At 43.5% G+C, this 27722-nt stretch overlaps 2 protein-coding genes and 1 long non-coding RNA gene across 5 annotated transcripts in view; 2 read left to right on the top strand and 1 right to left on the bottom strand.

Moving 5' to 3' along the window:
- The first annotated feature begins 1238 nt into the window (after nucleotides 1-1238).
- ZNF341 (zinc finger protein 341) lies at nucleotides 1239-22906 on the top strand. Of its 3 annotated transcripts, XM_083443996.1 has the most exons (16): nucleotides 1239-1391; nucleotides 5644-5754; nucleotides 7740-7927; nucleotides 9239-9388; nucleotides 10101-10343; nucleotides 12022-12217; nucleotides 13276-13360; nucleotides 14283-14473; nucleotides 15899-16092; nucleotides 17098-17306; nucleotides 18454-18550; nucleotides 19067-19199; nucleotides 20001-20112; nucleotides 21058-21128; nucleotides 21246-21311; nucleotides 21882-22906. In XM_083443996.1, exons 1-15 carry the CDS (start codon nucleotides 1361-1363, stop codon nucleotides 21287-21289), a joined length of 2055 nt encoding a protein of 684 aa, XP_083300122.1. In that variant the 5' UTR covers nucleotides 1239-1360; the 3' UTR covers nucleotides 21290-21311; nucleotides 21882-22906. The 3 variants fall into 3 exon arrangements, with proteins under 3 accessions (XP_083300122.1, XP_083300121.1, XP_083300123.1); XM_083443995.1 differs by lacking the exon at nucleotides 21246-21311; XM_083443997.1 differs by lacking the exon at nucleotides 21246-21311 and having other exon boundaries at nucleotides 1315-1391; nucleotides 10106-10343.
- Nucleotides 22907-23413: 507 nt separating this feature from the next.
- Nucleotides 23414-27722, bottom strand: part of LOC310679235 — an 8443-nt gene continuing 4134 nt past the window's right edge. Inside the window, exons 2-3 of the long non-coding RNA XR_014512170.1 lie at nucleotides 26376-27616; nucleotides 23414-25993 (exon numbers count right to left, since the gene is read on the bottom strand). This is a non-coding gene — a long non-coding RNA (uncharacterized lncRNA). The remainder of the gene's footprint in view (nucleotides 25994-26375; nucleotides 27617-27722) is intronic.
- CHMP4B (charged multivesicular body protein 4B) overlaps nucleotides 23970-27722 on the top strand; it is a 12471-nt gene continuing 8718 nt past the window's right edge. The window contains exon 1 of the mRNA XM_083444099.1: nucleotides 23970-24668. Coding sequence (XP_083300225.1) covers nucleotides 24479-24668 — 190 coding nt within the window. The 5' untranslated portion in view covers nucleotides 23970-24478. The remainder of the gene's footprint in view (nucleotides 24669-27722) is intronic.

The following is a 27722-nucleotide window of genomic DNA, read 5'->3' as shown; positions in this document are numbered from 1 at the left end:
AAAAAAAAAAAGGGATGTAGAGGGTGTGGAGCCAAATCACGTTTACAATGCATCTAGATTCAGGTTGGTAACCGTGTTGGCCTGATGCAGTCAAAATATATATTAAAAAAAAAAAAAAGATTGTCCAGTAGCACCTTAGAGACCAACTAAGTTTGTTCTTGGTGTAAGCTTTCGTGTGCATATCTGAAGAAGTGTGCATGCACACAAAAGCATCAACCTGCACCAGCACAGCCATTAGGAGGACCAACCGCATGAATCTCCCCCGTTGATATCCATCTCTCAGGAGACAATGGAGCAGTGCGCCTTTGCGGGTGAAATCAAACTGTTGGGAGGTTACAGAGCCTTCGGTGGCTGTAGAGACCAATACTGGAGAGAGATGTTTTGTTGCAGCTGAGGTAAATGAAAGTGTCTGGTTACCCTGCTGCACTTAAACCATGGCATTTCTTCTCTCTGCGCCCCTCCCAGCAGTCATTCCTCCTCTGGTCCTGCTATGGATGCATGACCTGACTTTTTTTCTGCAGGCACTGTGGTCATCTGCAAGGGATTCCCACACAGCAGGGTTGATGTTGAACAGCCTTCATGTCACATTTCCAGACATCTTTGTAATACAGAGTTGGTCTGCCAACAGAAACCAGGTTCCCATATAGAGCACATCCTTAAGGATCCCGCATCGTCCATTCTGTGAAAATGACTAAGCCAGCCTAGACGTAGTTAAGACAGGAGTGCGAACATGCTTGGGAATGTGGGCTTGGAAGAGCCCATCTCTGTTTGAGACTCTGTCCTGCCGTGTGTCGTGCAAATTTTTTTCTTAAGCAGCAGGTGCCGCTTCTGACCATGGGCATAGGAGCCAGGATTTATGTATGGACACCCACCTGCCATCATCCTATGTCTGGCTCTGTCTTGCAGATTTGGAATGACACGTCTTCTCCCATCGGATACAACCAATCTGTACAAAGGACTGAAAGGACCTGAAAATAGAGGCAATGCGTGTACTTCTGTAACCCAAGAAAACAATTAAAAACAGAGTTGTTTCGAATTACTTTCTGTTGACTCAGAAAAATCTATCGAAATCCTTCTACTTTCAGTTATTACTGTAGTAAAAGGAGCAAATAAGCTACTTTGAGTTAAGTATTTCCATTTATTTACATCACGGAGGCGCAGCTCCCTGCCCCCCCCCCCCCCGGAGCTTGGACGTTGCCCCCCACCCGCTTCCATAAAGCAGCGCCCTCAGCACAGGCGGAGCGGCTCTTCCCTCAGCCGGCCTCCCCTCCCCGCCCCCTCTTGCTCCCCCTGGCGGCAAAGCGAGCCTCCCTCTTCCTTCCCACAATGCCCGTTTAGGCTGCTCTGCCTCGGCTCCAAGATGGCGCAGGCGATATTCGAGGCGCTGGAAGGTATCTACATCTCGATATCGGGGTGGGGGTGGGGGTGTGCGTGTAGTCGGGCGGGCTGAGGCCTAGCGCTGGTTGGGGAGGCGCCGAGGCGCCGCAAGGACAGACGCGGCTGTTCCACGCCGGGCGCCTCCCCTCCCGCCGCTGCGGACGGGGCAGGGGCTGAGAGGAGGACGACGCGGGGCCGCCCCCGGGCAGCGCGGGGGCCGAGGGAGGGTTCACGGAACAGCCGCTCAGGCGGCCCCGCTGCGCCTCTTTCCCGCGGAGGAGCAGCAGTTGCAGCAAAAGCTGCCAGCCTGCGGGCGCGGCTCTGCCCGCTGCTGCCGGACTCGGGGGGCGCAGGGAGGCATCCTTCTGGGTGGGATTTTGTACTGCAGGATCTAAGGAAAAAGACTTTCCTACACCCCTCAACGATACCTCAGTTTCCCCTTCCTTCCAAAGGAGGCTTTTCCAAAGCTGGACTACAACTTCCATCATCCCTAGCTGGCAGGACTAGTGGTCACAGATGATGGGGATTGTAGTCCAAAATCAGCTGGAGACCCAAGTTTGGGAAACCCCGTTTTAAGGGTTTCTCCCTTGCTTCCAGGATGCAGAGCTTATTGTGATTTGGGGGACATGACAGCCATCATTCCCAGAGACGTTGAATTCTTTCAACATCTGCGACTTTAAAACTTGGTTGAGCGTATTGCGCTTTTGGATAGGTTGCCCCGCAGAGTGGATGGCTGCTTGTTAATCAGTTGTAAATTAGGGCTTGTTCCTACACAAATAGTGCTTAAAATTAGTTTTTTTATGTTCCCAGTGTCTTAATTCACATACCTTCATCTTGGCCAAAATGTCTTCTTTAAGAACATGCTGGATCAGATACGCCATCCGACTCGCCCAGCACCCTGGTTTTCTACCATGGTCAGATGTTTCAGGAAATCTCACAGAGAATCATAGAATTAGTGTTGGAAGCAGAGATATGAAAGCAAGGGGCTAAATGGCACCTTAAGCCTAGGTTATGGGCGCAACAACGGAATGTCTAGCTTCAGTTTTTTATAACAAGAATACAAAGCTGAAAATGAATGAACTGCAGCTATTATGTTCATTTTTCACATGGTCTAGTCCTTCCCTTGTCCACCCCCCTAATATTATTAAGAGGGTCTCTTCTACAGTTTTCAGATAGTAGCTGGAAGTGGGGAGGCAGAAAAAGGTTCTTCCTTTCCTTCCACTCTGCAGTTTTAATCTGAAATCTTAGGTGCAGTACTGCTCCCATGCTAATGAAATTCCCCGTCGCAAAATATGCCTAGAACAATGGGAGTTTCAAACACTGCATAGAATTGTAGAGTTGGAAGGGACCCTGAGGACATCTAGCCCAACCCTCTGGATGACAGCTGGCTATCCAAGACCTGAAGGAATAATTCTAACTACTCTCCCCCCGCCCCCCAGCAACTGCCACTGAACCTGAAGAGTGCATATAGGATCATGATTTGTAGCCATTATTCTCAATGGATTTGTCTAATTCTAAGCCTCCTGAACAAGTAGCCATCACATCTTGTGGCATTGATTTCTATAAATTAATTGTGCACTGTGCAAATCAGTGCTTTTCTGCCCAAAATCTTTTCCTGATCAATTTAATTGGATGACCCTGAGTTCAAGTATAATGAGAGGTGAAAACATTCAATTTTTCTGTGCTGTGGCATAATTACGTTCTCAATTTGCCATCACACATGTTCATAAAAAGAGCAACAAGGGCTAAAAAGCTATCACAGATTGTCTTAAGTGATCATGCGATGCTGTTATGTGGTACTGATGTTTTAGAGCAGGTTGGGCAGATTTCAGGCATGTTGGGTCTACTTAGTGTTCAACTAGAACCCCAAATCTGTGAACTGGAGTCATATGTGAAGGACATACAGTTAGAATGAAAAAACAGGTTGCCTCTGAAAATGTTTTGATCTTAGGAATCTAATTTCAGTACCAGAACTGCATCTTCTCACACAAAAGTTCATTCCTGATTAGCTTCCTTCATTCCAGCAACCTCACAGGGGTGTTGTGACTGGATACAGATGAATATACAACTCAGGATCATAGAATTACTTCCTCTATTGATGGAAAAAAGAACTGTAAGGTCTTAAGTGGACATCAAATAAAATAAGTAGTTCTTTGTCCAGAATCTAGATGATGTATACCTTTTAATGCATTCTGCCGGTTCTGTCTCTTTATTTTGTGAATGCCATATTTAAGCAAGCCAGAGAGAAAAGACAGCAAGAAAAACTGTGTGGTAATATTTACAACACAAAAATTAAATTCAGAGGGTTCCTGTTTTGGAGAATATGAAAGCTGCAATCACAAACATATTTATCAGGAAGAAAGATATCATGGAACTCAACGGCTTGTATAGAAATGGGAAATAAGGATGCTTGAAACTCACAGGGGTAAGGGTGAACTTAGGCATACTCAGAGTAGACCCACTGAAGTGACTGGACTTGCCTTACTCTGTTGATTTGAGTGGGCTTACTATGAGTATGACATTGAATTTAATTCTAAGGCCACACAAAACATTTAAAGCACTATGATACCATTTTAAACAGTCCTGGCTTCCCAATCCTGGGAGCCTGTTCCTATCACAGAACTGAAACTCTCAAAGTGGTTTAACAAGCCCTCTTCACAGGAAACTCCCAACTATATCAGAACCCCTTTTAATCTTGCATTGTGACTGCATAGCTTTGTAAGCATGGAAGAGGGCCAAGGTAACCATTTAAAAACAGTGATCACTTCCTTCTCTGTGCAGTATCCTATCCTGTCTGGACACAGAATCTGCATTGGTTTAGTTAGCCCTAAAATTCATCCTTCCCTTTCAAATATAATAGTGTAGTTGTTGACCATAACATATATGTTATGGTGATTTTTTGGAAGTTTCTCCAGTACAGTTTATTTGCTAGATTTAATCCGTGTTTCAGATTCAGTAAAATACTTCCCATGAACCTGCAGAAAACTTAGCTGGCCTTGATTGATATGTGTATTTCTTTAGAAGTGGGGCTCACTACCTACGGTAGTAAGTGTGTTTAGCTTTGCAATCTAAATGTGTGCAAGAGTATAGATGATGCATTTCTAACATTTCTTTTTGGTAACACCCCTCCCCCCCCCGTGAGATTGACACCTGATGTCATAAAGATGCAGCTGGGCTAAAAAGGGGGATGCAAACACAACTGATCAATGGCACTTGCAAATACCCATATACAGTGTTTTGAAGTCCCAACAATCAGCCAATCACTGGGTCTTGCATATAGCCATGCACAGGTTGTTGAAGCCGTGACAAGCAGCTGATTAGTGGCTACATAGAGCAGATTGTGGTATTTTGTAGCCCCGATAATCAACATTGTTGGGATGTCAAGTGCCACGCCAGGCTTTTTTCATGCACTGACGATCAGCGGATTGTTGAGGCTTCAAAGCACTGTGTATGGTGTTTTTAGATGATTGTCAAGTGAGCAGGCTTGCTCCAGTTCCCCACCTGTTTTAGTACTTTTTAGTGATGAGCCTTTTAACCCACTTACTCCTACACTTGTGTACTAGAAATAATCATTCTGCTTTTACTGGTAGAATCTTAGAAAGAAAGCCTTAGCAATCTTGTCAATCTTGTTGCTTTAATAGAGTAATAAAACATGTTAGGTTTTAAAAATTGTGGGGTATTGATATCATAAAAGGTAAAGGTAAAGGACCCCTGACAGTTAAGTCCAGTCACAGACAACTCTGGGGTTGTGGCGCTCATCTCGCTTTACAGGCTGAGGGAGCTGGCATTTGTCCGCAGACAGTTTTTCCGGGTCATGTGGCCAGCATGACTAAGTCACTTCTGGTGCAACGGAACACCGAAACCAGAGCAGCGCACAGAAACATCATTTACCCTCCCACTGGAGCGGTACCTATTTATCTACTTGCACTTTTTGGCATGCTTTTGAACTGTTAGGTTGGCAGGAGCTGGGACTGAGCAACAGGAGCTCACCCTGTCACGGGGATTCGAACCGCTGACCACCTGATCGGCAAGCCCATGAGGCTCAGTGGTTTAGACCACTGCGCCACCCATGTCCTTATTGATATCATAGGTGGCTGTAAATCAAAAGGTTAAAAAAAAGTAGAGGAGAAGGAAATAGGTTATATTATAATCTGGTTGGAACATGGGGGTCCTGCAGCAGAATGCATGATATGCTTGATAGTTAAAATAATTCAAATCCAGTGTTTCTGAATACAGTCCCTCTAACCACCATTTCTGTTTCTCCAGGTATGGATAATCAGACGGTTCTGGCTGTTCAGTCTTTGCTAGATGGCCAGGGAGCAGTAACAGATCCATCAGGACAAACCGTCAACACATCCACCACCATCCAGTCCATGGGTGAGCCCTTCTCTGCATACCAAATGAGATGGAAAGAAAAGAATCAGAGGTCCCATCCCCCACTTTTGGTTTATTGCAAGGATGAAGAATCTCTGGCCTTGGACGGTGCCCATGCAGAAGGGCATCTCCTCCTCAGCCCCAGCTTCTTTGCTGACTTCCCTTGCTCCCTAGCCAGCATGGAAAATTGCAAACTGCAGGCTCTTGGGGCTTGATTTTGTTACTATGAACCCTGGCATGGGGGTGGGGAGCGCCTGTAATGCTCCCAGTTTTGATTGGCCACCCTATGTGCTAGACTGGCACTTTTGGGTGGGAGCCCCATATCTGTGGAACTCCCTCCTAGGGTACATATGCTTGTTCCATTCCGTGCTGACTTTTAAATGGATTTTGTAAACCCATTAATTCTGTGCTGCATTTAATTAAGATGCTGTACTTTTTAATGTTTTATATCGCTGTTGTTGTTTTTCTAAAAAAAATATTAAACATGTTTTTGGTTTACAAAAGTATGTGCATTGTCTCTACACAAAGCTGCTGGTTTTAAGTTGTTGGTTTTAAATTGTTCTGGATAGCTAAATGCCAACATTTGTATGGATTTTGTGGTGCTGTGAAGGCATTTTTATTTCAGCAGGCATTTCCAGGGTATTAATTTTATCTGGTCATTTTTGCATATGGGATGCAGGGTTGTTGTTTAGACTGGCATGCATTTTTGGTTTTCTTATTTAAAGCATTTTTACTCCTCACTTCAATGAAAAGCGCTCTTATAGTGCCTTAATGAAAAAGACATACCACCAAAGGAAAGGGAGATGGAAAGGGAGGAGGGGAAAAGCAAACTTAGGCACCAATTTTTAAAGTTACTGATGTTAAGATGACCAGCTGGGATGGAAACAGTTCAGCATGATGCAGCCATTGCTAGGTGATTGTTGAGGGAGAAGATAAACTAAGGTCTGAGCTGAAGGACTAGCCCTGTTTCCCTTCTCTCCCTCTGTGGTTTCCTCCCATTGACCGAATCCTGTAATTGCCAGGGCTACAGAGACTTATCTGCAGGGTGTGATATGAAGTCTGGATTTGCATATTGCTGTTTATTGGGTTGGCTGTGGTGCTAGATGCCCTTGGAATATATTAGGTTTTTTTTGCTTGTTTTAAATTTCTCCTACAAACGGTTATAGAATTTGATTTGCTTTCTTCCTCTCACTCTAGATTGGTGATGTACAATTTGGTCCTAAACATCATTGGCTCTTCCAAGTAAATCTGCATTGCAGCTCCATCATAATTTATAAAGGTGGAATTTAGAATTAGAATAGTATTAAAATGATTAGATTAGATTAGATTAGAATTAGAAACGTGAGATCTGGCTGTCCTACTGTTCTTGTATGATATTGCATCAAGGCTTAGAGGGTTTTATTTTTAAATAGAAACAGTAACAAAACAATTAAACTTACATCAGCAAATGCTACACAGCACACAATCAGCAATATTTGATCAACAATTTACAGGGCCATTTTGAGCATTTTCCTGTATTTTCGTTGTTTCATCTCTTACATCAGAGTAAGAGCACAATTGGGAAGCTCACCTGCCTCAGGTAGCACTTTATGTAGCATTTGTGTTTTGCTTCCTGTGCACAAAGTGTAAATGGGAATGGTTGTTTCCAAATGTGCAGTGGGCATGCCAACCCTGCTTTCCAAGTGCTTGTCCACTCAGTATTTCCTAGTATTTGACGATATGCAGCTCTTTCATTTGTATAGGCAGAAAAATGTGATTTGCTGTATAAACAGGTGACTTTTCTTGAGGTAGAAACTGCTTTTAGAAAGCTAACCATGAAGAGAAATCCCACTGTTTGACAATTCACTTGCCTCTGACTAAGAGCTTCTGTTCTGGCCTAAAAGGCAAATTTACTTCCTCTTGTTGAAACTCTATTTTATTATTTGAGTGCAGCAATTGAAAAGGACTCTGGAGTTGGATCAATAACTTCTCTCTCTTTTTGACTGCAGATGATGAAGATGTGTTTCTTTGTGGGAAATGTAAGAAGCAATTCAACTCACTGCCTGCATTCATGACCCACAAAAGAGAGCAGTGTCAAGGCAGTACACCCTCGTTGGCTACAGTTTCACTGGCTACTAACAGCGTCTACACACCATCCATTACCTCAGTGCAGCAGGCTCAGACCACAAATCGTCAGGTATAGATGTTGAACTCTCTGAGATCTCCGTGCCATTAACAGTGAACTGCATGATAAAACCCTAAACCAGCACTAGCAGTCCAGAAGAGATGAGGGTACAAAGTATATTTGGAACTGCCGGGAGATTTGCAAGGATTTCTGACTTCCAGTTGTGTAGCAATGGCATAAACTTTTGTATCCTACCTTGGATCAAGGCTGGCCCAACCATTAGGCAAGGTGAGGCCACTGCCTCAGATGGAGCGCCCCCAAAATGGCTTGAGATCTCAGCTGAAATCACTTATGGCAGAGGCAGCAGGGCAGGGTGGCACTTCCTATTGCACCTCAAACCGTGAAACACACCTTGGATGTTGTAGTAGTGGCAGATAATAACTGCATCAGCAGTGGACTTGGACTAGATTACCTTTGAAGAATTTTCCATCTGCTTCTGTGATCTTGTGAATTTGAGACAAACTTCCAGATCTCAATAGAAATGCATTAATATCAAATACCTGCATTCTATCCCTACATGAAAGTTTTAAAATGAATTTATGAATTCATTGTAGTTAGTTTTAACTCTCTTTCTTCCAGTATTTTATCCAATTGTCTCTACTTGAGTAAGCCCCAGATATCTTCCCTGTTTGTGTTTTGTGGCAGCACCTTCTCTGTATATTCCTTGAAATGTGGACTTGATAGAATGCACAACTTAAGTTCTTGCAAAATTATATATATATATATATATATATATATATATATATATATATATAAAGCCTTTTAATTTAACTGCAAGCAGATGATTATTCCATTTCATTTCTCGAGAAAAGGGAAAAAAAGCCAACAGACAAACAAAAACAACCCCAGAGAAGGGAAACTTGGGTTCTAGATGAGCTGTTGCCTATTGAGGATCCAGACATATCACTTTGGTTTGACTACAAATATCACGGCTTTGGCCTTGGATTAATTAAATTTGTCTGTTCTCTGTTAAATTTCTCCTGGAGACATTTCAAGTCAGAGTATGAATGTCACAGTAGAGCCATATAATCTGAATACAGTAAAATATCCTCATTATGAGACAGAGGTGTCGCAAGAGTTTAATGATACAATGTTTGTGAAGTGCTTTGTATGCTCATATTGTAGTATAAATGTCAACTGTTGATTTCCATGACAAGGTTTTTAGACCATTCTTCTTACACTCTTTCTAGCACAGAGAGAAAGATTGCATTGATTAATGGATTTTTTCCTAGCCTATTTTAATGCAGTTCACAAGAACTAAGCTATTTTTTCTGAGCTGAGATCCAACATAAAGGATATTAAAGAATCTCTTCCTCCTAACAGATCTCTACCTATATTACCGTCCCACCCTCTCCATTGATCCAGACATTAGTCCAGGGGAATATCTTAGTGAGTGATGAGGTCTTGATGTCAGCTATGTCTGCTTTTACAACCCTGGACCAACCAATGTCCACAGTACAACCCTCTGTGCAGGTAAGCAGAATGTTTTTATGTCCTTTATGATGCATACACGCTCTAGCAAATTAAAGTATATAAGAGGTTAGAGATAATTTTGTGGGGATAATGACACACAAAAATTAAGCTTCTGGCTTCAGACTCATCCTTATCAGAACATCTCTGCACTGACGGCAAAATCTACATAGCGTGGAGTACTAAATTAGTGGTAACTGTTGAAGCAGGTAAGATACGTTATTGCCATTGCATAGTAAACTTCGTGTATGTCAGTGGTAAAAAAGGCAAGTAGAATATGATGAAGCATTGTAAAAAGAATGGGAAATAATGACTGTAGAAATCCATGGTGTGCAAATAGCACAAGTATGTGTGATTCTAGTGATTCCGTTTAAGAAATAAAATAAAATAAAGCTGGAGAATAGAGACAGTACAAGCTTTTGTGTGTCAGAGCCCACATCACCAAGCACAACATTTAAGGCACGAAGAAGGAAATCCAAATTTATTACAACATTTTAACTCTGATGTTACAATTGCAACAGGCTCTTTGCAGATACCAACACAGATAACATTTTTTTCCATCACATGTCAACCGTACTCAATGTGGAAAGATACTTGTGTGCTACAGGTAGTTTTACCCACAAAAGTGATCTTCATTTATGAATGGGAGTCATTGAGTCTGGGAAATCTGATGCTCTCTTCCAAAGCTTGCTAATTTCTCATCCTATCTTTTTAGAGCAGCCTGAATATGCATACTGGAGCTGGCTACCTTTCTCAACCACCGCCTCCTCCTCCACCCCCACCCCCACCACCGCCACCTCAGCCTCCTCCTCTCGCACCTCAGTCTCTTGGAGCACCAGGTCAGGCCAACTCAGGCAGCAATGGAGTGGTGGAAGTGTACAGTGCATCAACCCCCATGGCTGGGAATAGCACAGTAGAGATACAGAATCTGGGAATGCAACCCTACCCACCTATGGAGGTAAAGCTTATTTTGTTTTTTTGTTTTTTTGACCCACATAGTGCAGTATGGTTCCAAGTGTTGCTTACTGCCTTTCCCCCTGAAGGGCGCATGGCCTCTGGCTACAAAAAGACTGTGATAAAAAGACTGTGATTCACTTAGCCTCAAAATACTATTTATCAAAGTAATTAGAGGTGCAGCAAGATGAACAAGCTTGTCTTCTAATCAGTGATTATTTTCTCTGTGAGCAAAATAGTGATCAGAAAGATGTCAGCCAGCTGCAGGGAGTTGAGGGAACAAGGAAAACGATTTATGGGCAACAGAAATCGATGGATGTGGAGAGGTCGCTAGAATGAAACATGTGTCGCTGGCCCAGTGTGATTAAAAGGGAACATCATATAGTTGTCAACAAGTAGAAGAATGTAAACGCTAAACCAGGAGGCAGAGGGTTTGTTTAGAAAGCTACTAGGAGATGGAGTTCATGAAGTAACAGGACAAAGCCAGGAAAGCCTAGTAAGTAACCTAGCCTGAGTATTAAGACAATAGTCCAAGACGGAATTGCATCTTTGAAGAGCACACACTGCTGAAGCTCTTTTCAAAACATTTATCTTTGACGTAACTGTTGATTTGGGAGTAAAATGAAAATCTTGCAGATAGAAAAAGCATAATCAGATGCTACACAGAAAAAAAGAATGTGGCAAGACTCTTTGCCTAATTTTGTTTTTGGTGAGTTCATACCCTCAGATAAAGCAGGGGCCACAGTGAAGACGACTGGCTCTTTAGAAAGCACTGTAACCCCATTGCACTAAATTACTTATGCATCTGATACCATAACACTGGTTTTACTTTGCATATGTAAAATAAATTTGATGTATTCTCTAATCTTAATCATAGATCTTTATATGATTTATATCCCACCTTTTGACTCAAAGGGCTCTCAGTTTGTCTGAGAAACAAAGTCCCACTGTCTTCTGCATTCAAGTTCTAAAAAGTGACTTCAAGTTCTATAAGGCAATCATGAAGTCAAAATTGTTAAATGTTTTGACTCGGTTCTGGTTCAAGAGTGTCTGCAGTTGCTCTGGATACTTGGCATTTCTCTGGAATCTGTTCAGTTCCATTTCACATGAGAAAACGTAAATATCCATTGCACTGCAGAGCTGTAAACCAGGGTGGAGTATGGTAATTTGATACACCTAAATGTTAAGTCATAATTCATAAGACCTTCACTAGATAATTCCACTTGTGCCTTGCTTTTGACTTCTCAGCCCTTTGAGAGGACCATGAGCAGAAGCCAAGACAACTCACTTCTCTTTCCACACTGCATTTAGGATGATAACCACATGTTTGAAATTAGACCACACTTCATTTATTTTTATTTATTGTTTCATTTATATCCCACCCTTCCCCCAAGAAGCTCAAAGTAGCATACACAGTTCTTCCCTTTCTCATTTCACCCCATTTTAGCCCTGTGAGGTAGGTCACTCTGAGAGATGGTGACGGAACCAAGGTCACCTATAAGTTTTGTGGTTGATTTGAACCCTGGTTTCCCAGATCCTAGTCTAACACCCAACCACTACACCAGGCTGGATCTAGCCTGTTCAGCAGAATATTAAATGTTTAGAAGTGGAAACATCTTTGCAGAGTTGTCAATGTTGTCGCTACATTTTCAGCATGTTTTCCTCAATAATTTCCATTTTAGGTGCCCAATCAATGTGTGGAAACCCCAGTGTACCCCTCCCCTCCAGTATACAGTCCAGGGAAGCAAGGTTTTAAGTCTAAAAGCCCCAACACCGTTGCCCCCTTGAACAATGCCTGCGGAGGAAATGTGACCAATTTTGATCCAGCTTCAGCTGCCAAGAACCGTCGTCTTAAGACAGACAGCAGCCTGCTGGAAGGTAAGGCTTCTCACCACCAGTGCTTGCTGTAACCTTTTCCACAGGTGGGCATCAGAATCTGAGAATCTGTCTATTTGCAAATGGATGTTAAATGCTTCATGCTTCCTTTTCCACACTTCTGTATATAGCATTTGAAATAGAATTTTCACCTTTTTACCTCTAAGGTGATTCATCTGCAGTTTTCCCATGTTGGGAGCTTGTTCATATCTCCACAGTGTGGGGGGATAGAAGATACAAATCAATATTTTAGATGATGCAGACAAATGAATTAAAATACTTGTGTGGGCTTAATGGACTGTTATGAGTGTTTTTGCAGCTAAGTGTTTTTTCAGGTGTGCTTCACACATTGCGGAATTCCTACACAGAAAGCCCTTCCTCGCTGGAATTAGCTTGCAGTCTGCTTGTGGATTGACTGCTGTCACTATTCCATATCCTGCGGGGGCAGGTGGTGGGTGGGATTTTGCAGATTTACACAGTGGGAACTCAGAGCCGTTGCCTAAGCAAGTGCTGGTATGTCCCACTACAGAAAATCAGAATGTCTGTTTTTCTCATCAGTATTTTCAGGAAATTATGATGTTTCTTATAGTCCATTAAAGCTTGTCATTTTTGTTACTCTGGTGGTAGAGGAGTTGCTGCAGTGCTGTTCCTTCCTGTGCCACCAGATGATGTGAGAAGCCCCGACTACACAGGAGGAGCCCATGCCAGTGTTATCCCAGCTTCCAGATTATTAACACTGATATGGGGAAAATCCAAAGTAGGAATTCCTGGTTTGAGGTTTCTCACCCTAGTAATGCAGAGTTTGAAGTGTTGAAGCAGCTCCATAAGCACAAGGGGCAACGTGATTACTGGGTGTAAGTAGCTTATTTTGCCCACTAAGGATCCTACTTCTTAGCTGAGATTATTGGCCACCATAACTGTTTCCATGCTTCACTTTCATCCCAACGTTAGACATTGCCCCCAAATACAGTTCTAGCACAATGGAGAGCGAGGGAGTAAGAATCCATGACAGCGGCCTCCCCAATTTGAGCTCATGATTATTTCCTACTGCTTTATTTCAGGAAAACCCAAGTCACCAAAACTGAAATGCACATACTGCGATAAGGCGTTCACTAAGAACTTCGACCTGCAGCAGCATATCAGAAGGTAACGTTGGCATTCCAAATGAGGCATACAGATTATGGCTAATTGGATAGGATGAGGGATTGGCTGGACACTCTGAGCAACAGGTCACTTCCCTTTGAGCCATTCTTCCATGCTGGATAAGACTTTGAAAATCAATACTATCTTGCTGCTAGGTCAGTGTGGTCTCCAAAAAGTTCAACATTGGCCTCAGAATGGCCTGAGTGGGTAAATGTGTGTAGTTTGTGAAACCTAAATTCAGCCACAGCTCTCAGCTGATAAAGCCACCAGGTCTTGCAGGGCTATACCACAGCCTGTTGCCATCCTGCCAAATTGGGCCTGCCAGTCACTCTCCTGACTGGTCGTAAGTGATCCTGCTGGGAACAATAGCTTCTAGGCTGCCACATTCACCTCCCGTTTTGCATCCCAACATTTAGAAACAGTCTGTCCACCTGCTCCATTTTACTTGGGCTTTTCATCCTTGGTTTGAAGGGTTTTTACATATTTGGCAGAGCAGGATCTGCTGGACTGTCCTTTTTATTTGTATCAATTTGCTTCTTTGTTAGGTTTTTATTATGTTTATTGTAATTCATTTTAGTATTTTTTATTGCGTCTGTAAGTGCGTTGAGTCATTTTTATGAACAAAGCGACTAAACATTATTGTTTTCCAGTTTTTGCTTTGTGCTTCCAAGCCAAAGTTTCTGCTCCTCTTGCCAGTAGCCATTTATTAGTTCCTGCGTCCCAGTACCACTTCTTGCTTCCCTGGATAGACTTCTTAGTGGCAGGAATTCCACTTCATTTTGACACTGTTTTTAAAAAGCTCTTTACTGTATTTTGGAAATCAAACCTGTTACCTTTGCCGAAAAGGAGCTGGAGCAGTGTGGCTATTCCCCTGTGGAGAGATTCCGCCTTACCCTCCCTTATGCAATCTCCTCTTTTCCTTCAGTCACACAGGGGAGAAGCCATTCCAGTGCATCGTATGTGGTCGTGCCTTCGCCCAAAAGTCCAACGTGAAAAAGCATATGCAGACGCATAAGGTGTGGCCACCAGGAATTGGGTGTACCATCTCTCGGAGCTCTGTCACTGTGCAAGTCATGGCACTCAACCCCAACCAGCAGGAGGATGAGGAGAATGCAGGTGCATTACTTACTGGTGGGATGGCCAGTTGACTGGTGACCTGCTCCCCAAACCTCTGAATAATTGTGCTTCTACTTGCTTCTACCTGTCTTGGTCCCTGGGACTAGGAAGGATTGGAGAGTAGATTTATGTGTACTACCGACTTCAAAATTTATTGGATCATGAATGTAGGGACCAGGTTTTCAAGCTATAACTGGGTCACAATCCATTATTTTGTGTTCTCCATCCATGTTATCTCTCCCCTGCCCCAGCCCTCCTAATTTGAAAGCTTTGCACAGTAGTGGGATCTGGCAGTAGGAGACAAATCCATAATTCTTTGTCTCTGACCTTGTTTGGATGTGTTTAGATAGGGATCATGAATCCCCAGACATGGGGCAGGTGAAGGGATGCTAGTCAGTATATTGTACTTGCGAAGCACATGGTTTATTCCTAAGATTTAGTTGCTTCATGTGAGAACTATCCATGGAACAGAGCCTGTTTAGCCAGTGACTTCATGTATTGCAAGCTGACATCCTAAATATCCCTGGTACTAGCCATGGTTGATCTTAAGGAATTAGTTGAGCCTTGCACTCCAAATCATTTGTACATGATGGTCCAGTTACTTTGCCCTGAGCCAGACTTCAGATGGCAATTTGCCATCCTGTCTAGCCAATCTCTTTCCCACCTTGTCAGCTATTTAGTTGGGTGGGAAGGGCATTCCCATCCCAGCTATAGATGGGTTTACCAAAACAGAAGGGATCAGCTACATGTGTAACAAGTCTGAAAGTGCAAAATGAACTCGGTGAATACTGGCTGCAAATTACAGTGAACCTAATTGGACTAGCTGGCAGAGAATGACATTTGGTCTTCCCACTGTACTATCTCCTCTCGCCAACCAAGGGTAGATCTTGACCTAGTTATCACAGATGCAATAAATGTGTATCTAGGTTATGCCCACTTCAAACTACAGTTTCTATATGTCACATAGAAAACAGGTATTTCAGAGCTAATAATCCTTCCTGGCATCAGGTTTGTTGTATTGAGGGTCATTCAATCATGTGAGCTCTCACCTGCAGTTTGAAGCGGTACAGTCCAGGCCCACATTAACCTTGCCAAGAACTAGAGCTTTGATCAGCAAGTTCCTCTGTCATTTAAACTCTAAAATACCCAGAGCGGAGATCTCACTCCTTAATGATAATGCATATTAAGTGAAAAGCACAGGGAAGGGAAGACGAAGAGAAGCTGACCTCCCCTGCCCCCGGCTTTGCATTTTGGAAGGGAGAGCTGGCTGGCTGTGATTTGAGATGAGTGATAGGGTATTGTACGAAAATGCACGGCTGACCTTGGTTGTATGTTCTTATAATTAGAATAACAACAGCAACAACAACTCTAGTAACTCCCTAAGCTGAACCTCTAATATATATTTGTCTTGGCTATTTCCTCCAGGTTTGAACGCGGTTCCCAGAAGCAGCCCCCCACAGCCACAGGTCATGCCTCCTGCAGAAGAGCATGAGGCTTGCAAACTGGAAGCTAAGCAAGTGGTCTTGATAGACAGTTCTTACCAGTGCCAGTTCTGCCCCAACAAATTCTGCACATATTTCCAGTTGAAATCCCACATGACCCAACACAAACATGAACAGGTGGGTGCCAAAGTCAAAGGATGACTTCCCCCCGCACTGCTAAACTCTTTACCGATCTCTGACTTACAGAAGTAAGAAATGGATGCACAAAATTTGCATAAAGGACAAAGGTGATAGGACCCAGTTTTTCTTTGTGCAAAATGCAGGCTAATTTGGCACAGAATGTTGATTTCTTTATTGAGTCAGACCAATGATCAGTCTAGTCTAGTAAAATCTTGCCTGGCTGGCAAAGGCTCAGAAATGCTTCAGCCAAAGATGCTAGAGATGGAACCTGAGACACTATGCACACAGAAATGTTTTTTTGTACAACTGATCTGCAGCCCTCCTGCAGACAATACACTCTATTCCTATCCAAGCTTCTGGGTAGGAAAAGCACAGCAAAGCTAAACGATTGCTCACTAAATTTCTTATAGCTTAGGTACCTTTTGATACCCCTCCCCCAAAAGGTTTGTTTTAGTGTAAGAATTACCTGCCTGCAAAAAAGTCCATCTCATTTATGTCTGCCTGAGCCACTGTCTTGGATGTGTCCTCATGCATACTTTGCATGCAGATGATCTCAGGTTCAATCCCTGGCATCTCTAGGTATTGCTGGGAAAGTCTGAACCCCCAAAGAACTACTCTCAGTCAGTATAGACAGTGCTAATCTAGATCAGTCTGGTTTGACTTGGAAGAAGGCATCTTTCTATGTCCCCTGACTTGAAGGAGGCAAATCGAGACTAGTAACTCATACAGAGATACAACCTGTAGCCTCCCTCTAAGGGTAGGTCATTCTGTGCTCTCTCTAACTGAACGAGCCTCTGCCCACCATCAGTATAGCATGCTTGGAAAGAGAGTTTAGAATAATAAATCATTCAGAGATTGAGGAGGCAACCTCCTTTATAGGAGTATACAAGAATCTTTAATTACATTTATTATTTTATTTCTCGCAGTACACTAGGGTTTGCTTGTTTTCATGATGATAAGGGTTACCGGTCTAATCATTCTCCTATCACCATTAATGTGCAGGTTTACAAGTGTGTTGTGAAAAGTTGTGCTCAAACATTCCAGAAGCTGGATTCCTTCTTGGAGCACATCAAGAACCATCAGGAGGAGCTGAGCTACCGTTGTCACCTTTGCAGCAAGGACTTCCCCTCCCTTTATGAACTGGGTGTCCATCAGTATTCCCACAGCTTGCTCCCTCAACACAGTCCCAAGAAGGACATTGCCATTTACAAGTACAGTAGTTGTTGGGAAAGTGCTTTTTCTGTCTATGTTTGGAGGGAGCAATTATACCTTTTGACTTTAAGCTTAATTTTGTTATTGTCAGGGCAAACAGTTAACATGTTTGTAGCAGTCAAGTGATGACTTAGAGACTATTTTTGATTGAATAGTTTAAGTAGGTAGATCTCACTGGTGCAATGTTTAGGTAGGTAGATGAAACATATCAGATGAAACTGTGGTTTGGGATTTTGGTTTGAGAGTAAGTAAACTATAGTTTGTTGCAATTCTGATGGAATAGCAAAACTCTGGTTTTCTAAAAACTAGAAGCAGAAGCTATTAATCTCTGTTGTTTGAAGCTTGTACTAATTCTGTACTGACAAACTGTTGCATCTTTGTTTATTTATTTAAAATTCTTACACCTCACTTTGTTGCCCCAAGAGGCTCTCAAAGTGATTTAGAAAAGATTCTCAAAGCAAAACCACTTACAGAAACAGAAATTGCACACTGTCCATATGAAATAAAGGATTTTTAGGCCATTGAATTAAGTCATTGTCACTAGTCACAGATTAGAGAACATTTTGAGAATAAAATATGGCCCTCAGGTCTTGAAAGTTCTCAGATAATTATAAAAGGTGACTAGGCTTTACTCAGATATTTTTGGGAGCTCTGGTGTCAATGGTCAACTTGGGGGTACAAGAACAAGTTTTCTTTAAGCTCTCCATCCCCCAATCCACTCCACCTGCCTCCATTGTTTTAAAGATTAAATTACCTCAGTTAAGCAATGCGGGAGCGGGGGACAGCTTTGAACTGAAAATTAGGAGGAAGTGATTTATCTGTTTATTACAGTTTTAATCCCAGCACTTTTCAAAGCAAAGCACCTGGTCCTTCCCCATTCCTTTAGCCTTGCAATCAACCTCCCAGTTCTGTAAAGTAGGTTAGGCAGGGAGTTAGTTACTGACTGGTGTCTGGCTGAGCAGAGATTTTAACCCAGATCTCCTGTGCCTAAGTCAAGCACTCTTAGTCACTACACCACACTGGGGACTCAAGGTTATAAATTGTCTCATTTTCTTCTTTAATAATATTCGTAATAAATATCAATGCATACTAAAATTGGACCCTAGTCCTCTAACAATGCATTCTTTCTTCTTCCTCCTGCTTCAGGTGTGTCAAGTGTGTAAATAAATATTCTACTCCAGAAGCCCTGGAGCATCACTTACAGACAGCAACACACAACTTTCCCTGTCCTCACTGTCAGAAGGTAGGTAGATGATGGCCTTGACGAAGTCAATTTACTCTTTTGGGCCATTGGTGGTTTTATTAGCTATTTTCCCTATGACCTCTTATTTATTTGTGCAGACTTCTTTTCTACCCTATCTTTGTGAGATCTGCTAGGCTGAGAAAATAGATTTATCCAAGACTGCCTACTGAAAGGTTGAGGTTGCATATTGGATGCATGCTAATGTCCAGTTGACCTGTGCAATATTTGCACTGTCACAGGAGCTAAGCATGGGCCACATTGCCCCTGGTTAACAAGGTGTGTTCTGTCCTATGACTCTTCCTCCCATATTTGGACCTGCAGGAATTGACCATGCAATTATAAGTAAAAGAGCATCTCCGAGATCTGTTAAGTCATCGTTCTCTCCGGATGAGAGTTGCACTGCACGCTTTTATGGTGAGCGTCATTTAGAAAAACGTGTGCCCTTAGCCCAGGAGTAAGGGCTGCTGCCCTTCCAGATGGCTGTGCTCTTAGTCATGTGTTGTCTTCTTTTTCCAGGTGTTCCCTTGTGAGAGGTACTTACGACGTCATCTACCTACACATGGGGGTGGAGGGAAATTCAAATGTCAGATCTGCAAAAAATTCTTCCGCCGAGAACACTACCTCAAACTACACGCTCACATTCACTCGGGTAGGCAATAGCACAGTACTGCTTTCCTGCATGTTGAACCCATTCATTCTTTGGGGTGTGCTGCTACCATTTCTAGTGATGATCAGCAACCTGCTTCGTAATGTAAGCCCATTATTTTAAAGTCATTCAGACCCCTCCCCTTATAGTCATTATTTTATTGTTTGCATTTCACTTAGCTGTTTGAATAGCTGCAGCCAGCAACTATTGGTTAGGACTGGGGTCAGCAAACTTTTTCAGCAGGGGACCAGTCCACTGTCTCTCAGACCTTATGGGGGGCTGGACTATATTTTGAAAAAGAAGAACGAATTCCTATGTCCCACAAATAACCCAGAGATGCATTTTAAATAAAAGCACACATTCTACTTATGTAAAAACACACTGATTCCTAGACTGTCCATGGGCCGGATTTAGGAGGCAGTTGGGCTGGATCCGGATCTTGGGCCTTAGTTTGCCTACCCATGGGTTAGGAGGTCACTGTATATGCAACTGATCACCTGGATGAACAAACAGGCAAGTTTTATGCAGAAATGTGACTTCTCTGTTAACACCAGATGTAGTATTGAAACTGTTTAAAATGCATCCAACTGCCTACACAGTTCTCAGTAGTTAACATCCAGGCATATGACTCTCAAGGATTGTGGCCAACAGGGAGAAATAGATGAGAGATCTTTGGGAACTTAAGAGCCTGGTTCTGCTGCATCTGTTTTCTGTAGCTCAGCCAAAGCAAGGGATATTAGAATATCTGTAAGCCAAGCTTAGCCTGCAACTCCCTTGCTGAGTTTATGTCTCTGTACTACACAGGTGAAAAGCCTTTTAAATGCTCTGTGTGTGACTCAGCCTTCAACAGGAAAGATAAACTCAAACGGCATATGCTGATCCATGAGCCTTTCAAGAAATATAAATGCCCCTTCTCGTAAGTATCATGTTTTCAACAGCAGCCAGTAATGGCACTGGCTTTGCAGCCATTAGATGTAAAGTGTAATTCATCTTTGATTAGTTTCTGTTTATAGGCTAACATAGGGCCTTTTGAATAGGGAATAGCCTTTTTGGAGGGGAAAAAGCCTTCTGATTTTACTGGCTCTGGGATCTTGTCTCTGTGCAGTTGTTACCTCTTCTGATTAACCACATTCTCTCTTTTCATTGTTCATTGGAAGGCAGTTTAGAAATGAAAGAGCTAGGCAGACAATTGTGGTGCCTTGCAATTCTAAAGGCACTTCTAGATGGCATCATCACACATTGCATAGGGTGCTTAGACACAGACTTCTGGTTAAACCTCCCCCCGGCCCATACTCAATTCAATGAACTTTGTTATCATGCAAGCCATACTTCTGCTTAGAGCAAAAAGGGGTTTACTTGGTTTTGCCTCTCCCTTTTGTGGCTCGTTTGGCTTATTTGCTTGAGTCATTGGCTGCACAGGCATCTTAACAGAATGCAGCTTTAATGTATTTGCTTTATATTTGGTATGAATTGGCAGGATGATGGAGGGTTAGATCTGATGGGTCATTTTGGTTCCTTCCAACTCTTCAATTAAGGATAAACTTGCAGCTCTTTATTGGCACAATACTTGCATTTCTTTTTCAGTAGTCCAGTTTTCCAAAAGCTATGCAAAAGGCAAAAACAGCAAAAAGCATTTTTCAGTTGTCGGGTCAATTTGATCTGCAATGTTATGCAGGCTTTCTTCTTCTTCTTTTGGTACCATGACAAGGAGATCAGAAAGCTCTGGTGATTGTTCTGCTATTTTAAATCATAAGAAACACCCAGCATTACTTGCACACTGCTGAAACAGAACTACATCTGAGACTCCTATCTGTATCATTCAACATCTGATTAAATAATTTGTTTTAAAAAATTTTCACAGAAATCATACAGGCTGCAATAAAGAGTTCAACAGACCGGACAAATTGAAAGCTCATATTCTCTCCCATTCAGGTAAATCAAATTCTGGCTCATGCTCTCCCCTATGCTGCAGATAAACAGGTTCATTTAATTTTCTTCACTCACCTAATTATTGAACCACAGTGATATTTTTGTTTTTTTGTTTCTCAGCTGCAGGTAAGGGCGGGAACAGTGTAGCTCAAGAATATGTCTGAGGCTCTTCAGTTTAGAAAAGAGGTGAATAAGGCAGCGGAAATAAAGGGTGTATAAAATTATGCTTGATGTATAAAGAGTAGATAGATAAAGTTGAATGGTGGGATATTCAGGACAGACATAAAGAACTACTTCACAGAACGCATAGTGGCTTCCACAGAATTTGGTGATAGCCACTAACTTGTATAGCTTTAGAAAGGGATTAGCTAACTTCATGGAGGATAAGGCTATCAATGCCTACCAATCATGATGGCTATGTACAACTTTCAAGATAAGAGGTACCATTCTGCCATATAGCAGTTACTAGGAATCTACAGTGGAAGGGTGCCATCATCCTCTTGTCCTGGTTATTGGAATCTGATTAGCCATTATGGGAAACAGGATCCTGGACTAGCTAGGCCTTTGTTCTTTTTTGTTTTTTTGTTTCTCAGCTGCAGGTAAGGGCGGGGACAGTGTAGCTCAAGAATATGTCTGAGGCTCTTTATGGGAAACAGGATCCTGGACTAGCTAGGCCTTTGTTCTGACCTGGCAGGGCTCTCTTTACGTTCCTAGTCCATGAGCCCTTTTGCAACTGTTGTGTTCTTCTTGATTTAGGGATGAAGATCCACAAGTGCCAATACTGCAGCAAGGCCTTCAGCCGGCGAGCTCACATGGTGGAACACCAGCGCTCTCACACTGGAAACTATAAATACCGCTGCCCTACATGTAGCAAAGGCTTTACACGCCAAAAGTACATGAAGGACCACAAGTGTAGACTGAGTTCAGCCAAGGACAAAGAGCTGCCAGTCAGAAAATCCCAGAAGAAGTGGGGGACTCGTGGGCGGAAAGTGGGGCTTCCTGTTTCAGCTCAGTTGACCTTGACAGAACTGAAAGACAGCACAGATGGAGGAAACCCTCAGAAAGGTGGTCCCAATAAAGAACAGTTTCCTGTGTCTGACACAGTCCTGTCCATTGTGGTTGGCAGATCAACGGCCGTGTCAGCAACAGACTCTGATCTTGGCAACCCTACCCAATGCAGTGGCATTCCATCCAACCTTGCTCTGGCCGAGTTGCAGCCTGGATCGGAGAGCCCATGCGCCATGCTAGCAGTCCCTGTTTACATTCAGGCTACTGAATAACTAAGTAGTACTGTGACTTAATGGGGGAAATAATTCCTCTGCTGTTTGATGGAGATATGCTGCTGCAGAAGATTGGAAATGAATGGAATGTGTATGTGTGCGTGTATGTTTCAGCTGCCATGATGCAGTGATCAGCATTCATAAAGAATTTTGTTGATAAAACTGAGAGTACCTTCCCTTATCCAGATGAATTAATCATGCGGAGCACTGAAAGGTATGGTTGCATGCTTTTCTTTGAAAGATGCTTATTGGTTAACCTAATTTATGATGATTCCTGAATCCAGTGAGAAACACAATACAGAACATTGAAATAACATACAAGACCTGATTATTTATTTTTAATTGTAGTGCACCCCATTTGTAATTATTTTCTGAAATTTGCAATACCCTGTATCTGGACAATTTGTCTTTCCAGCTGTAAGCAAACAATCCTTCGTACTGGGAGTAAGTCCATTATGTTCTCCATTTGGAAATGTCATTCATAAATGCTCCTAACGGAAACATCCTATGACTCTGATGTATTTAGAAAAGGGACGCAGTTCTGCACAAATATCATGGTCCAGTTAAAATTTGAGCTTTCCCTCATACACTTACTAGAATTAGCATATGATGAGCAGCAACCTCATATAAAAGGATACATACCGAAATGCAAGTGTATAGGCAGCTAGTGACTGCATTGTGAAGAAGGGCAGAGAAAAATAATGAGCAATTCTTGCTCAATTCTGTGTAATCAACAATGCCTAATGAAGAATTGGAGAAGGAACGCGAGAGACAGAGGCGAGAGCAGGGAAAGTTTAACTAAACAGTTTTATCAATTAACAACATCCTCACTAAAACAACATCCTCACCCACCCATAGAACTGATGTTACATTTTTCAAGTTTTGCCATAGCCAGGCTACCTAAATTCAGACCACGAACCTCAGAAAAACAAATGTACTGTATTTGGAAAAGCTTCATGCCTGAGCCCGAGTCACCTGGCATTTCAAGTACAATCTTTAACAATGATGTTTTATTTCTGCTGCTGTTATCATTTATTACTTTGTATCATTTATTACAGTGTATCCTCCAAAGTGCTGAGAGTTGCATTTTAGTCCCACAACAACCCCATGAAGTAGGTTAGGTAAGAGAAACTGACTTGCTCAAGGTCACTTAATATCGGCCCACATCCAAACCCACCATTCAAGCAAGTCACTATTAGAGGCTCCGAAAGGTTCAACATGTGGGCTCAGGGGTGGCTCAAGATATCAGCTACCTGAGGCGAAGGACGAGGTGGCACCTTTCCCCAAGGCCACAAACTGGTGGTTGAATCTTACTACAATACTGGTGAACTGGACAGTGTCTTCCCCAGCACATGGCTCTCATAACTATGGCTCTCCCCTCCCTGCACCTGCCCCTCTCTCCCTCATGGTAGGGCCGGCCCAGTATGGGGCATCTCCTAATGCTTTGGCGGAGGGCAGGACTACATCTCCCAGCGTTCAACTGAGCACAGAGAGAGAGTTAAAAACAAAAACAAAAAAACACCCAGGCTCGTGCGAGCGCGCGTCGCCAAGTGACGTCACCCTCAGAGAACGAGAGGAAATCCTCTGAGTGAAAAAACTACGGCAACCGGCAGCCCTTGCGTGTTATTTACATACTCGCGGCCTCTTGAGTAGCGAGGGATGGGGAAGAAGGCTGTGGGCGGAGCCGCCGTTGCCGTGGTGCCCGGAGTGACGTGAGAGAGATCTCGGGCGGTCCTACCGGGAGGCCGTGAGTCAGTCAAGGGGCAGCCGAGGCTGACGTGCCGGGGGCTTTGCGTGTGTGGCATCTGTGTGTCAGTCAGGGAGTGGTCACCGTGAGGGCTCGGGCCTGTGAGAGGCCGTACAGCCGCCGCCGCCGCTGCTGGTGGAGGGGCCTCTCCGGTCGGGAGGAAGGCGGAGGTGGTGTCACTTTCCTGGCGTTTTGCCTCAGCACCTCAGCACCGGCGGTCTTCGGCCGGCCCCGCTTCACTCCCTCACGGTTGATCCTATCGTAACCGGGAGGTCGCGGGGTGCCGCCGTTTCTCCGCTGCCGCTTTCTCCGCCTGCGGCCCAGCCATGTCGGGGCTGCTGGGCAAGCTGTTCGGGACGGGGGGGAAGGGCGGCGGCAAGGGGCCTTCCCCCCAGGAGGCCATCCAGCGGCTTCGCGACACGGAGGAGATGCTGAGCAAGAAGCAGGAGTTCCTGGAGAAGAAGATCGAGCAGGAGCTGGGGGCGGCCCGCAAACACGGCACCAAGAACAAGCGCGGTGAGCGGGGGCGGGGGAGGAAGAGGTGGCTTCTTTCCTCGGGTGGGACTTCTTTTCAAAGTTCCCTTTATTTATATGCTGGTTTCCCACCCACACAGTGAACTGCGCCCAAAGCGCCTCGTAATAACCAATAGCGGAGTCGCTGTCAAAATACGTAACATCTTCGGGGAAGGGGAAGCAACTTTACGGAACACATCAATTGCATTCAAGTAAGGCAAAATGAGATAGGTAGATGTAAATCCGTAAATAAAGACTTTCAGTATTATAGTTACTCCGTTTGATACTTAACAAGCAGAGCACAAAATAAAAGCTTGCAGACCTAAATAAATAAAGCAGACCAACGTGACCAGTGATGGACATACTCCAAGGGGCCACAGCAGCCTAAAATCTACCTGTGGCAAGAGGGGTGTAGAGACAGAAAGGTGCTTGGACCTTTCTAAAGGAAAGGATGGTGCTGGGGTCAGTTAGAGCAAAGTAAAAACACAGCCTAATAGGTAGGAAAAGAGCTTGCTTCACAATGTTGTGTATGTTTACTCAGAGATAAGACACCTTGCAATCTGTAGATTTTTACTTTCATTTAAATGTGCCTAAGATTGCGGAATTAGTGGCATTTTTGCCTTAAAAGCCTCCAGGGTAATGTTCAGCCTACTAAGAACGCAAAATAGATAAACTAAACGTGCAGCAACTATCAATGAAATGACACACAAGACAGGAGCAAAACACATTTCCATTATTGGGGTGGCCTGCCTGGTCTCACCAGATCATTGTTATAAGGCTACAGTTCCGTAATTAAAAGTACCCAGCCCAGAGCTCTTCCTCCATTCCTGTTTTTGTGGGCCTCTTGTGAGTTTGGCATGCAGATAAGTTTTGCAGGCTTTTCTCTACACTGCTTTCAGCACAAAAGAGACTTCAGATGTTGAGGGGGGAGGTAAAGGGGGCTGTTGTGTGAACTACACTGGAGGTGTACAAGTTTATTCAATATAGTGAAATAAATGGCAGCTGGTTTTCAGAATGGGAACATTATTGTAGTATATCTGAAAAATATGGTGTGCTTTGTTTTCATGTGCCCATCTCCTATAGCAGGCATGTCCAACAGGTTGATCGTGATCTACTGGTCAATTGGGGGGTGGCCCTGGTTGATCCTGGTCAATCTTGGGACAACTTTGGTTCACCCTCGAATGGCAATGTAGATCACTGCCAGTTTTTTATACTGTGAGTAGATCAGTATCTTGGGAGTTCAGCGTGCCTGTCCTACAGTTAAAGTCTCTTGCATTTTTCTCAGGCCATTAGTAGCATTTGCATCTTGAACTCTCTTGGTTTGGGGCCTAAAAAGGTAAAGGTAAAGGTACCCCTGCCCATATGGGCCAGTTTTGACAGACTCTAGGGTTGTGCGCCCATCTCACTCAAGAGGCCGGGGGCCAGCTCTGTCCGGAGACACTTCCGGGTCACGTGGCCAGCGTGACATCGCTGCTCTGGCGAGCCAGAGCCGCACACGGAAACGTCATTTACCTTCCCGCTAGTAAGCGGTCTCTATTTATCTACTTGCACCTGGGAGTGCTTTTGAACTGATAGGTTGGCAGGCGCTGGGACCGAACAACGGGAGCGCACCCCGCCGCGGGGATTCGAACCGCCGACCTTTTGATCGGCAAGCCCTAGGCGCTGAGGCTTTTACCCACAGCGCCACCCGTGTCCTAAGGGGTTTGGGGCCTATATACACATAAAAGTGTAAGGTAGCAGATGCCGTGTTTCTATAGTTTGGACTTAATTCTTGACGCCAGCAATTTGCTGTACATCTATCCTGGACTTACTCTTTTCCCATCCCTCTTTGAGTTTTGCTCTTCAAATTCTGCTGTAGCACTCAGATTTGGGGTTATTTTGAGTGGGATTCTGCGAGGGAGTACCTTAGGGTTAGCCTCTAGATACAGCAGGCTGCTCAGTTTAGGGTTGCTTCCTTGGGGCTGCATCCAGACCTGTGCAGGGCAGGGAGGCAGCTGGGTACACTTGCCCCAGGCCTCAGAGGACTAAGCTGGCTGGGGGAGAGGGGTACTTGGGGCCTGCCAGACTTATGCTGTCATGTCAAGAACAGGACTTCTCCCGCAGGCCTCAGACAAGCTCTGCATGGGCCTGGCTGCATCCATTTGAAGCCTAGACCTAAGTAGGAACCTGCACTTTGTGCAGAGTGATTTGTAATCTTTAAACTAGCACTGACATTGTATTTCCTCATTGAGGCTTCCTTGCTGAGGCTAAGTTCTAAACTAATCTCTTGTCAGGGTCAGTATTCCTTATTTATTAGTTGAACCTGAGGCACATTGAAAAGATATTAAACAAGAGGCTGTTTATCTTATCTCATTTATGAAGCTGCAGTATATGTTTCATGTTATGTTGCTCAGGACTATTTTCCTTTAATTGACACTGTCTCATTCTTATCATGGTTTTGCTATTTAGTGTGCTGTGCATGCTTGTGGTATTTAGAAGCAACAGGGTCTCCTTACAGTAATACTGGAACTTTTTATCTCCACAGCAGAATATGTTTCTGTGTATACAATTTATGTACATTCTTTACCATTTATTTCTGTTGTCAGCTTTTATAATCATGACTTGTAAAAAATGCCAAAATAAAGGGAGAACGCTATAGGTTTCTTAAATTCATCATCTGGCTAGTTGGAAAAGCTTAGTTTGCTGATTTGGCAAATGCTTCATTCTATCAATGGGAAATTAGATTGGTTGTATAGTTACAAAAGAATGCTGCACTTTATGCTGTAATGCAATTTATTGACAGCTGATGTGGTGTTGTGGTAAAGAGATTGAGTTACAAATCAAGATGTCCCCTGTTTGACTCTTACTGTTCATTAGGTAGCCGTAGAATAATGCTGGTCTGCTTTGCAGGATGGTTGTAAAGATCACAACAAAATAATTTCTGAATAGGAATATTTCATTAAAGTACCACACTAGAAGGACAGATCGTGAAGCTGAGGCTCCAATACTTTGGCCACCTCATGAGAAGAGAAGACTCACTGGAAAAGACCCTGATGTTGGGAAAGATGGAGGGCACAA

This window comes from Podarcis tiliguerta (genome assembly GCF_965153285.1).
Source record: "Podarcis tiliguerta genome assembly, chromosome: 6".
Taxonomy (NCBI): Eukaryota; Metazoa; Chordata; class Lepidosauria; order Squamata; family Lacertidae; genus Podarcis; species Podarcis tiliguerta.
Note: the sequence above shows the minus strand (reverse complement) of the source record. Positions and strands in the feature narration are given on the sequence as shown.

Excerpts from the sequence above, each read along its gene's own strand:
- ZNF341 (XM_083443995.1), top strand. The coding sequence starts at position 1,361 with ATGGCGCAGGCGATATTCGAGGCGCTGGAAG. Across the intron at positions 16,093-17,097 it reads CCCAACACAAACATGAACAG|GTTTACAAGTGTGTTGTGAA; the intron begins GTGGGTGCCAAA and ends ATTAATGTGCAG. Across the intron at positions 21,129-21,881 it reads TCATATTCTCTCCCATTCAG|GGATGAAGATCCACAAGTGC; the intron begins GTAAATCAAATT and ends TTCTTGATTTAG.